The sequence below is a fragment of the Cetorhinus maximus genome, chromosome 13 (assembly GCF_964194155.1).
Source record: "Cetorhinus maximus chromosome 13, sCetMax3.hap1.1, whole genome shotgun sequence".
NCBI classification, from domain to species: Eukaryota; Metazoa; Chordata; class Chondrichthyes; order Lamniformes; family Cetorhinidae; genus Cetorhinus; species Cetorhinus maximus.
Genome location: NC_135891.1, coordinates 107,927,066 through 107,939,846, shown reverse-complemented (window position 1 = coordinate 107,939,846; position 12,781 = coordinate 107,927,066). Strand labels below are relative to the sequence as shown.

Genomic DNA, 12,781 nt, shown 5'->3' with positions numbered 1-12,781 from the left:
TGGAGCTCAACAACTTTAGATCATAACCGCTGCCTCCATCTTCTTCCGTGTTTCTTCACTTTTCGCTTTGCTGACTCAGTCTTCATCTTGTTTCTTCCTTTATCCCTTTGTGTTGCATTCAGATGGTTTTTATGTAGCAATTCATGCCTCATTTGGGCACAACCTTTGTTTCTTTGCTCTATCCATTACCATTCTCTTTGGCTGTTGCATCATGAAATCCTTAGTTATTTATTCTCCCCTGGCCTCCACCTGATCACAGGCCTTCTCCTTTGGTCTTCCTGCCCCCTCTCCCTTCCCACTGACTTAAAAACTCTTACATTTCTATCTTTCTTCAATTCTGCTAAAAGATCATCGACCTGAAACGTTAACTCTGTTTCTCTCCACCAATACTGCCTGACTTGCTGAGTTTTCCATCTGTTTTTTTTTCTTATTTCAGATTTCCATCATCCATAGTAATTTTCTTTTTTATAAATATAAGTTGATGTTCTACCTTTGTCAATGTAGTCTAGCAATAGGTTATAATACATGGATATTCATTGACCTTCCTCACAGTAACCCCAAGAGAATTAATTTAGCTCCAAATGTTTCTTTGATGGAGGATTTTTAAAAATTCTTTCACAGGATGTGGGCATCGCTGGCTAGGCCACCATTTATTGCCTGTCCCCAAGTAACCTTGAGAAGGTCGTGGTGAGCTGTATTCTTGAACCGCTGCAGTCCATGTGATGGAAATGCACCCACAGTGCTGTTAGGAAAGGAGTTCCAGGATTTTGATGCAGCGACAGTGGAGGATGATTATCATGATACTTTTCTGTAGTTGCTGTCACCATCTCTACTTTCATAATAGCTGTATCTTTCTCTGAAGGGAATATGATGGTGCTCTTGGCAGAACTATGGAATGTCATATCTTCTAGTTCATAGTTGCTGCCTTGAGGAGCCACAGGTGATGTTAACTACAGCCTTCTAGGACTAGACATTCTCCTCCCCCGTACTCATAGCACCAGGATGACTTTGGCCATATCCATGAAAAACATCTGGCTTGTGAGAATGGTGCAGTGCCTTTATCTTCTTCAACCTATCACAGCATACAACGGATGATTCCATTCCCCTTCCACTGCCTCTTACCCGCTGTCTGGACGTGTGTTTGTCCTCAGGGAGTTCCATTCTCATCTATTTTAAGGCGGACGGTGTATCTCCAATGATTACTTTTCTTTCCCACATCCCATCACCTCCACAGACCACTGCACTTCCTTATTTATATGGCATAATTCAGTCTCAGAGGGTAGCTTCCATATGTTGGTCTCGACTCCCAGCTCTACTTCTCCACTCTTTCCCTTGACCCCCACAACCATTCCTGTGCTGCCAATTTCCCTACTCTACATCAAGTTCTGAATCAGCCAAAATTTCCTCTAAGACACGGAAGACTGAAACCAAGAATTTCAACTCCCATCCTTCCCTGGTCACTGACTCCTTCCCTTTCCTGAATAACTACTCAGACTGACCCAGGCCTCAAACTCCATGCCAACCAAAAGCAGTGCTTAAATCCTACATCATATCCTCCATCAACGCTACCACCCCCATACAGTCACCCACCTCTGTGCCACCTCACTTCTCTTTTACTGAAACTATTACCCATAACCTTGTCACCCTTTAAACCCCAATTTCCATCTTGGTAGGAGCTGGCAGGGCCAGTCTGCTTTGGGGCGCCAAGACTGAGAGAGTGACACGCAGCATGACAGGTAGAAGAACTGCAGTCAGATGGCTCCATGACAAACAGGAAAACAGGACTAGTCCAGAAATGGATGGGTGCACTCCCTCAGAGTGAACAGCAGCACCAACTATGGATTTCTACAGATAATGGGCAAAATCTGAGTACTTAAACTAAAATTTTGGAAAATTACTGCTAACTGCCTCTGAAAACAGCTTAATGTTATCGAGGAAACTTTACAGTAAGCAATACTCTCCTTCATATTGGTCATGAATAACGTGAACAGTGCGATACCACAAAAAGCATGATTATTATCCCTCCTTCATTTGCTATTTAGTGTAGATCCCGGAGGCAGAATAACTCTACAGATATTCTCAGGCTTCCGAATGGTTTAACCCCTATATTTACAATGAGACATTCCCCAGAAGTGACATCACCAGAACATTCTGGCAGGAAGAGAAAGCCCCTATTCGAGGGTCTCTTAAGTCAGCAAAAAAAAGTGCCTTTTATATTTAAAGAAAATCATTGTCTAAGGTGTAATAAGTGAAATATTTGAACAAAAAGTAAATTTCAATAATCCTTACTAAGTCACAACTGTTCTTAAACTGTTAATATACTATACCTCCTCCAGACTGAAGCCCGTTTTCTAAGGAACATAGATTCTGTGTTCGATATAACACCACACGTGGACTCTGTCTACCAACAGAGGCCTAAAAGAACAAAATGAAAAACAATTAGCATTGTCCAAAACAGAAACTAGCCACAGTCTTTAGGAAGATGTTACAAAATCTGGACCAATCACCAGTGAAGCAAGGGCGCAAGCTGCTGACCTTGAGGTAAGCTTCCCACTAAGATATTGCAATCTGTGGCGTGGTTTCCCCTTTCCCGGGCAGCAGTTTAAACCTGGCACCAAGTGGAGGGGATGGCTTTGCCCAGTGATGTCAGCAAGCAGGTAAGCAGCGTTGAAATGTTCTCACAGACAGCAAAGCAGGAAGTTAAAAGCATTCGATATCCTTCACTCCTAATTTCAATTTCCGTCGAGCAAAATAAATTGTGATTAGTTTAAAAAAGATGCTAAAACAAGGTTAAACAAACTTCACTTTTTTAATATTAATGTCGAACTTATTCCGGAGAAATTTGACACTCCACAAATAAAATTTGCTTCTGGGCCAGTGAGGGTGTTTAGTAGTATGTCGTTAAAAACCCAATTACATCTTATTCAACAAGGTGTAAATGCTTCAAGGGTTTTTACAATGAGATTAAAAGTGTTAGAGTGGAAGTTCTGTCAATTCATAAGGTTTCCCTTTGATTGCAGTCTGTTGGGTGCCTCAACAGCCTCTGGAGAAGTGTAAAATCATTAACAATGACTTATGGATTTCCATGGTATTGTGCAGACTTCCAAAGCTGCTGTCAGTTTCAGTGGAGTAATGTCAGCAAGCGCTGACAGTTTCACTATTATTACCACCACAAAATCAAGCCAATGTCCATTTTATACCTCAAAAAATGCTCAACATATAAGGTTTTGCTGCTAAATACCACAGATATTGAAGGACTAATTATACATTTATATCAGCATTGTGGAAGGGAGCTCCAAATTTAAAAGTAATCTTTAAGATTGCCAAAGTCTTGCACGCGCAATGAAATTGAATCAGCCGAGCAGCTTAATGGTGTAGGAGGAGGTAAGAAGGAAATGTGCCTCAACATGGAGAGAACGCTCTTTAACTAGAAAACTTGATTTAGCCAAGATACTCCTAAACCTTAAACAACATCCCATCCTTGGATTTTCAACGTGCATGATTATATTTAAATCGACCACTAAAGATTATTAAATTGGTCTGGTCTGCATGCAATTTCTAAAAGTTATTCCATTTTTACCTATCGATTAGTTTCTCTTCCTGCTCTATTTTTTCTATCCTTGGTCCCCTCTTACTTCTCATCTACATGCTGTGTCTTGGCGACATCATCTGAAAACACAACGTCAGATTCTACATGTTTGCTGAAGACACCCAAGTCAGCCTCACTGCCACCTTTCTCAACACCTCCACTGTCTTTAATTTGTCAGACTGCTTTCCAGGCATCCAGTACTGGATGAGCTGAAATTTCCTCTCATTAAATATCAGGAAGTCAGAAGCTATTGTCTTCGGTTCCTGCACAAATTCCGTTCCCTAGCCATCAACACTGTCCCTCTCCTTGGCAACCATCTGAGGATGAACCAGACCATTCACAATCTTGGTGTCGGATTTGACCCTGAGATGCGCTTCCAAACACATAGCCACACCACCATCAAGAGCGCTTACTTCCATCTCCATAACATCGCCCAACTCTTCTTAGCTCATCTGCTGCTGAAACCCTCATCCATGCCTTTGTTACCTTTAGACTTGACTGCTTCAACACTTTCTTAGTTAGCCTCCTATCTACCACCCAGAATAAACTTGAGCTCATCCAAATCTCTGCTGCCCATATCCTAACTCGCACCAAATCCCATTCGCTAATCATCCCTGTGTTGGCAGGCCTACATAGACGTTGGCAGGTTGGGAACCTGATTTTAAAATTCTCATCCTTGTTTTGAGATTCCTCCTTGGTCTTGTCCTTCCCCAGCTCTACAGTTGTCAGAGATCTCTGAGATCCTCCAAATCTGGCCACTTGTACATCTCCGATTTTAATCATTCCACATGGCTAGCCGCGCAGGCCTTCAGCGCTGAAATTCTATTCCTAAATCTCTTTGCCTCGCTATCTCCTTTAAGACACTACTTCAAACCTACCTCTTTAACCAAGCCTTCGACCATCTGCCTTATACCTCGTGGTTCAATGTCAAATTTTGTTTGATAGTAAAACATACCATGATGCTTCACGGGTGTGCTACGTTAAAGGTGCTATGTAAATACAAGTTGTCATTGTTATCCAGATACTAGCGCATTTCCACACAGCAAGTAGTTTCAGTTTTAAAATTTGAAATCATGGAGATGGAAACAGCGTTTGGTTACTTGGGTACACAGCGCATCAACTTGCAGCAAGAGGACTACGAGCTGCTACTTAAGGCAAGCTCCACACATCTATGGGTTGAAATATTTTGCCACTTAGTGCCACTCATAACCAACAACTTATGTATAATACATATGTGGTTTTATTTGTGGCAGTTCATGCACAAAGGAAATTGCAAGCCAACATTAATATCAGATTAATTTCAATCAGAGAACCGGCTATTTAAAATAGCCCATCATTTTAAAAATCAAATAACATAAATTGGTAAAGAAATGCTCAATAAGCCACACCAGTGGTCCTTTTGTTACATGTCCCTTCAACATCCCTATACTACAGCACAGACATAACTGTACTACACATTCCAAAAGTAACTGTAAATAACAAGTTTTAAAATATGCCAAAGAAATCAACTATCATAGTAACTACTGAGAAGTTATGAGTTTGGGGTTTTTTTTCCAACTTTGTAAAGGCTTAAAGTTAAGCTTTGCATTCCCTAGATGTCCAGGGGTCCATCACGTGGAATAACAGGGCTAATAAGTCAGTACTTTTGCAGTTTGACAAATTAAAGTGAAGCTGAGCATACATCTTACAACTGTAGCCATTTCCAGGCCTGTTAAAAGCATATATGAACATATATTTGGCAATATATTTATTGCATACCTGCTTTCAAAAGTGATGAATTTACCTATATTACTCATTATTAACATGATGCATTTAAGCAAGATTGAAACAATTTATATGCAATTATTGTAAAAAAATGAAGTTCAAATGCTGGAATGTGCAGCATGCTGTGAATTTGGAGCTTTCTTTGTACAGCAATCGGCAGGGAATGAAATACTGCCACATAAATAGCAAATTAGAGGGAAGGAAACTGTAAAGGGAAGTACTTACCCCATAGCTGTCCAGCAGCGTTAGGTTCAAGCACTGTTCTACCTTTGCAGAGTAATTGTTCCACATAGGTCTCAAATAACCAGCATTTTGCGGCTGAAAAGACATCCGCCGACATCAAGCAAAGGGATCCTATGGTGCACATCATCTGCAGTTTTCGGTTCCATGGTCTGTCATTAGACAATTAGGAACGCCACTCTCATTCTGAAAATTAGTTCCTGTCGAGATTTGTTCTGAACACAGTAGAACTGGTCAAGGACCCCTCAAGTTTAAAATGGCTGGCAAACGTTGAGCTGAGGGACGCCTTTTGTCCTAAGGTCAGTTAGGTATCCGACACATGGCAAGCTATCATCATGTTCATGAGTTTCTGAAGCGAGCCAGTAAGTGTTTTGTCTGCCCAACATAGAAATCTATTAGGGAAATAGCCCGCTTGCCAGAGTAAAAAAAGCTTAAGCACATGCTGCTACGGGCTGGGTTTAAAGGATCCCACACACCTCTTTCAATAGTAACTAGAAGAGAATAGGATATATATTTCAAAAGGAAAAATTTGCAGGGCTAAGGGGAAAGAGCTAGCACATTGACAATGGGCCAAATGGCCCCCTTCTGTGCTGCAAGATTCCATGATTCTATGGCAGTTTGACACTAACTTTACAAATAATGCACAATGACCTGGTATACGAGCTAACATTCCTCAATGACAGAGGAATCTAGCCATATTATCAGACCTTACATTATTCTTATTTTTAAAAATAAACTATAAAATGATTGAAACATGTCTTTAATCAAAGTGCTATTCTGATCCCTGCTCCATTGATGAGGATAGTTTCAATGAGAACATTTCAGCAATTACAAAATCATTTTTTAAAATAAATTCATTGGAAGCGGCCATTGTGTTCATCTGTCCAAACATGCTGGTGTATAAAGTTGGCCGGATATGATAAAGTAGTCCTAATAAACCAAATTCAGCATTACAGACACGGTTCCAAATTAACTGCAAGAATTACCTTTAAATAATCCCATTTTTAAGATGCAGAAAAAAAGGAACTAATGTTTTATCATATAATGTTATCAAAATGCATGCACAACTAAATTAGCTTTGAAATGTGACAAATCAGTCTGCATTTGTACATGTTACGAATCAAACTAATTCTACAATTATCACTAAATAGTAGAGAAAATACAAGTTCCGCTCCAAGTTATACACCATCCTACTTGGCAATATACTGCCATTCCTTTATTGTTGCTGAGTCAGAACCCTGGAATTCCCTACCTAATGCTATTAATGAAGCACAAGGAAGGCAGTGGTTCAAGAAGGCTCACCACAAATTGTCAGGTTAACTGGCATTGAGCAATAAATAGTAACATGCCAGGGTCATTCACATCCAATCAACATTTTTCCTCAAATAAATTCCTTTGCCCATTTCACTCAACAGCATCTTCCTCTCCAGGTTCTGCTTTTAGATTGCATTACTGTATTTGGGCATGGTAAGGTCTCCCTAAATCACCTTTACTGAGAACACAAGGGCTGCTGGCTCAAATTTTAGTTCAGATCATTTGCCAGAAAGAAAAGCATTAGGACACCAGTTAAGGTTGACTGAGAAATTTGAAATTCCTATTACGGTATGCCTATCATTCACTGTACCTTAATAAAACCCGCTACAACAGTTTAATATATGGTAAACAAGTATCATTATACATCAGAGGAAGTAAAACAAAAAAAAATTCTTTATGAGAGACATTTTAGTAGAGATATAGCAAATGAAATTTTAGAAATGAAATAGTGGATTATGAAAAATACATCAAACATACCATGACAAGGACAGAAACTGATGCAAGAAACAATTTTCTTGTACCAAATCTGTTGTCACTGATCCCACATTTTGTCACGGCTCACTGGGGTTAGTGCGCTGTAAATATCAAGCCCCACTGTTCCCCGAGCCATGACAAATGTGAAAAAAGTTTGACCAAACCACCAGATTGCCCTAATTCTACCTAACTGCTTAATTTAGGTTAACAAAATACAAGCACCAAGTTTGTAAACTTAATAAGTAAATAAATGTTTATTGAACAAACTGTTGTTAACCAGTGGCACGCACACACGACACATATGAGACACAAAAACATGGATTTAAGGGCAGGATAAAACAGTTCAATAGCACCAATTCCGGAAAACAGGATTCAATGGATTGATTTTAATCGATGTCTTCCAAATTCCTTCAGTTCTTGTTGATGACACGAGATGGTCTTCCAGCACTTTCAGTATTTAGTTCACTGGTTGAGCACTTGCCTTTCAATGTCTCTAACAGTGATTTTCCCCTTTGCCTCTTGACAGGGGTTTTCAGAGAGAGCAGGTTATAGAGATATGAGGAGAAAAAGCCAGAAGTTTTATTTTTACATATAGTGACAAAGCATTGTCAGGAACAGGTGGTGAATTCTATCTCATGACACAATTGCCTTCATAGAGAAAGCAAAATCAATGGTTGATTAACACAGACACCCTAGTCTGGGTGTTGAAGCGGTGTGCAGAACTAATGATAAATATCATATTAATCATATATTAATTTAATCGCATGCACTGTTAATGTCGAAAGACATGTTAAAGTAACACCTAATTTGTTACTTCAACATGTCCTTAAACATTGAGTTTGTACAAGTAACAGTACACACAATTAAATACAAATACTAGAAAATGCGCTTCATTCACTCTATTCTACCTCAGTGCAAGCAGAACTCACAGAAGACTACCATCTGAAGAGCATCATATCCTGAGCACCAAATGTCACCGCCACAGATACACATACTATGGCAGCAGACCTAGTAATATTGAGGAGAAAGCTTAAAAGTAAAGCAAAGTGAGGAAGATAGAGCAGCAGTGGTAGTTTGAGAGGTCCTTTGCTACCCAGTTTGATGCGTACATCAGAGTTCTGTTACAGTAATGATCAGATATACTGAAAATAAAAAATTGCAGACTTGATCAATCACCTGCATTTGGTCCTTAAATTGAGTATTATAATCAATCCAACCGAAAATAACAAAGCCATCAGCAGAATTTAATATAAGTAACAATTCCTGTTGGCCAGTTTGTTATCTTCGTTCACTTTTCTCTTTCAAGAGTATTCCTTTATAAAATGCAATCAATCAAGGAAAACAGGACAATAACAAGAAAGACAAAAAAAGACAGAACGAGAAAACAAAAGGTGGGAAGTGGTGGGTGAAGATGGAAGAAAGCTGTGCTTTCACTAACATGGGCTTAATGCGAGTGATTTTCCACATTTCAGCACTGCACAGTTAACAATGCCATCATCCCATCTGTCACACACAATGGATCAAGGTGGCACAACTTAACTTGATGGCACGGTAGTATTGCCAGGTAGAAAGAAGTTGAGATCCTAACTGCTTAACAGCCTTCAAAGTTATACAAGGCTACTCCTAGCCTCACTCTTCTCAGTCTGCTAAAGCAGAAAAAGTCCTTCTTGATGTGAAAATACTTTGCGATCAGTAAGGGTAGTGTTCAACGGAAAACCTCCCAGGGTTCCATACTCAATTCGGCATCACTGATGTTAATGGTTTAACATACTGCTTATTGAGTGCAGGTTACTTCCTTTAGATTTGTGGTTAAGTCCACAATTCTTCATTACTGCTACAATTGTGTGTGCGAAACATCTGTGTTACTGGGCACAATTTTCAGCAAACATCAGTCCATGAATAACCCTGGCCAAACCGCGCAGTCTGTTCAAATTGAAGAGTTTTCCAGATGTACCAAACTTGATGAGTGTGTCACTGTATTCCAATCTTTTGTGACAGTAATCATTGCTGTCAAGACCAAAGAGGCTCAGTACAAGAACACAAGCAGGTTTGATCTTTTAAAGTTGTTAAATAGTTTGGAAAGGGCACCATCTATGCATAATCTCTCGATCACACCCGTCCTGTAGTTGATGAACAAAGTCCACACAACCTTTTCCAGACATCCAAATTTGGACTACAGTTTCTGCAATCAAGACCTGCAGACTTCATCAAACATCGAAGCAGAATTCCAGACTATTATCTGCATTCTTCTTTTATTTGGTGCATGATAACGATCATGTTGATTATGCTTCCTTTCATTCCGAATCCATTCTATATTTCTCAAAGGCATCTGTAAACACTGGCAGCTCCTGTTCCCCTTTGAACGTCAGCGTTAAGTTGGATTATCCACTGGCCACATACTGTATTTGCACAATAGGAGGGAGAGAAGGAGGATGCCAAATATGTGCCTGTCCAATATCTGGTGTGAAAAAAGTAGCCAAAAGGTTTCTCTCAAGAAATTCTTAAATTTTCTTGTACTTCAGCAAGGATGCACACACAAACACACTCTTCGTTGTTGAGAATTTGTTTTGGGGTTTTCCATGAGAAACTGCATCCATTATTCAAGGATCACTCACCTTGAAGGGATGTGCAATTTGTATTTCTGAAAGGAATATTCAATTGTCGACAAGCATGCTTAAGACAAAAAGTGTATTAACAGAGGGTTATGCCACAACATTGTGCTCGGTGCTCCTTTTACCCATTAACACAAACGGTTGGCTTGTCGGCAACATTCCACGGTGACCCGGGGAAGAAACATTTTTTTTTAAAAAAAATAAATAAATACAAGATTATAGCTTAGTCGCCCTTTGGGAAATTGTATAATTGGGATTGTCACTATTTTGCGAACTAAGATTAATGGAGAAATACCCTCAATCCTTACTGTGCAATGCAGGGTTAGTTCACCTTTACTCGCTCGGCCCCCGGGTGCTCCTGCATTGCTCGCCCTCCTGTCGCTTCCCTCCAGCTTCTACTGAGCCTCCCGGTTTCCAACGCTCTTGGGTCTATTCAAAAACGGAGTTTTTCAAACTCAACAAACAATCTCCCGTTCTACGTGAAATTTCGGCTGTTTGACGCACCCCCTCTCCCCATTCAAGTTGCAACCCAAAGCTTTTCCATCTTGCTCGCCCTTACGTCACTTGGTCGATCGTCGGGATACACAGTTTGCCACACACACACCATTGTGATGGAACAATGTCCTGCATTACACTGTTTGTTGTTGTACCACACTCCCAGGCAAGTTAGCAACTCCTGTGAATTGAAGCACCCCACCCCACCCAAAAAAAACACACACAAAACACGTCCAATCACAAACCGACAACTCTGCTCAATTTTCAAAACTATAAAACTGTTTCGAAGTTCTTAGGTTGGGGGGGGGAGGAAACAAATACTCAATGTATTTATTTATTTATTTATTGGAGGCCACTAACGCTTCAACTTCTGCCCACTATGGCTGAATGAATTGCGCTGGAAGGCTTTGTCAGTTCAAAGATGAGCGAATCGGGAGGCTGGGCAGGTCCATTTCAGGACTAAAACAATTCCCCTTGTTTGTAAGCGGGTTTTTTTTTGCACGGGGTGGGGGGGGGGGGAAGTGAAATCTCACCATGGCGATCAACTATGCTTGCAATGTAAACAAGAGCGTATACTGGATCACATTCTGCATATACCCAACAGGGAGGGAGAGAGAGAGAGAAAAAGAAAGGTACATCATGTCATCTATATTCCCAATATCTGATCAGAAACTAGGTGAAGGATCCACCACCCCCCCACCCCCCCAATAAACAAGAAATTCTCAACTCATGAGGATGTGCATTTCAAATGAAGGTACACTGTTAATACATATATATATGCAAAAACATTTGCTACACATATCTGATCAGAAACAAGGTGAGGGATCCACCAACCACCCCCCCCCCCCCCAAAAAAATACAAGAAATTCTCAACTCATGAGGATGTGCATTTCAAATGAAGGTACAGTTAATATATATATATATGCAAAAAAAATTGCTACACATATCTGATCAGAAACTAGGTGAAGAATCCACCCCCCCCCAAAAACAAGAAATTCTCAACTCCTAAGGATGTGCATTTCAAATGAAGGTACAGTTTATATATATATATATATATATGTGCAAAAAAAATTGCTACACATATCTGATCAGAAACTAGGTGAAGGATCCACCAACCCCCCCCCACCAAAAAAAACAAGACATTCTCAACTCATGAGGATGTGCATTTCAAATGAAGATACACTGTGTTAATATATGCAAAAAAAAAATTGCTACACAACACGCCATAAATGAAGCGCAGGTATGCAGTGCAAATAACGGAGCGCAAATATGCACCAGGTTGAATGGAAACCCTGAAGGCTCATTCCTGTAGTTGCTTTCTGAGCTCCTCTGGGGCAATGTGGCAGTAAGTTTACAAACAGTGAGTAGGCTAAACGCGCAGGCGCAGTGCGCTCCGGGAACTGTCAGGTTGTCACTGAGCCGGGGCCGGGACAGGCGCTCAAACCAACCACCACCACCCCCCGCTACCCCACCCCCACACCTCCCCCCCACCCCCGCCCCCAAACAAAATAAAAATCACTCGCCGTTAATGCCTGCACCCGCCGACTCCAAATTCACCAAAACCAGCGGCTCAAGCGCCGCTCCCTCGATCTATCCCTCAACCGCCGGCCGCTCGGGAGCCAGCAAAAACGCGGCGCAGTCATTAAATCACATCGGGGTAAAACCAGCTCTTGCGCCGCCTCACCTCCGCCATATTGTTTCTGTCTCTGCCTGGGAAATCCGAGCGCCTGGTCCCGGATGTTAGCCGGGGTGGGTGCTGGACAGCGCCGCTGCTGGCGGTCAGCGGGAGTGCAAGGACACATTGGCTGCTGGTGTCACTGGGGCGCTATAGTTGCCTTTATTGCGTTTAGAGGGACCCGACCTACTAAGTCACTCTTTCCTCCTTGCAGTGTAAGAGATACCTTGTCTTTCCTCTTTCTCTCTCCTTTTTTTCTTTTCTCTTGCTTTCTCTCATTCCTTTCTCTCTCCTTGTTTTTGTCTTTTTTTCTTTCTCTTTCTCTCTCTCTCTCCTCCAGGTCAACAGAACCTCAACAGGACTCAGTTTCTTACACTACAGCTGTAACTATACTTCAGCAGTACTTTATTTGGCCATAAAGTCCTCTAGTAGAAACACCCTGAGGTTGTGAAAAGCACTATAAAAATGCAAGTCTTTCTTTCGCATCAACAGTCTTGTTGATGTCGGTGTGGGTCAATTGGTAACACTGTTAACTTGAGACAGAAGGTTACGTGTTCAAGTTCCATTCCAGAGACTTGAGCATACAAAACTAGGTTCTCACTCTTGTGCAGCTGAGGG

General features: G+C 41.0%; 1 protein-coding gene across 3 annotated transcripts in view; it reads right to left on the bottom strand.

Annotated features, from left to right (window-relative positions):
- LOC144688924 (mesoderm induction early response protein 2-like) overlaps positions 1 to 12,227 on the bottom strand; it is a 60,033-nt gene extending 47,806 nt beyond the window's left edge. Inside the window, exons 1-2 of one of the 3 annotated variants that reach the window (XM_078555959.1) lie at positions 12,173 to 12,227; positions 2,328 to 2,415 (exon numbers count right to left, since the gene is read on the bottom strand). In XM_078555959.1, the coding sequence (XP_078412085.1) occupies positions 2,328 to 2,415; positions 12,173 to 12,181 (97 nt within the window). In that variant the 5' untranslated portion in view covers positions 12,182 to 12,227. Of the gene's footprint in view, positions 1 to 2,327; positions 2,416 to 10,301; positions 10,371 to 12,011 lie in introns of those variants that run through there. The other 2 variants (XM_078555960.1, XM_078555961.1) reach the window with 2 other exon arrangements.
- Between the last annotated feature and the right edge of the window lie 554 nt (positions 12,228 to 12,781).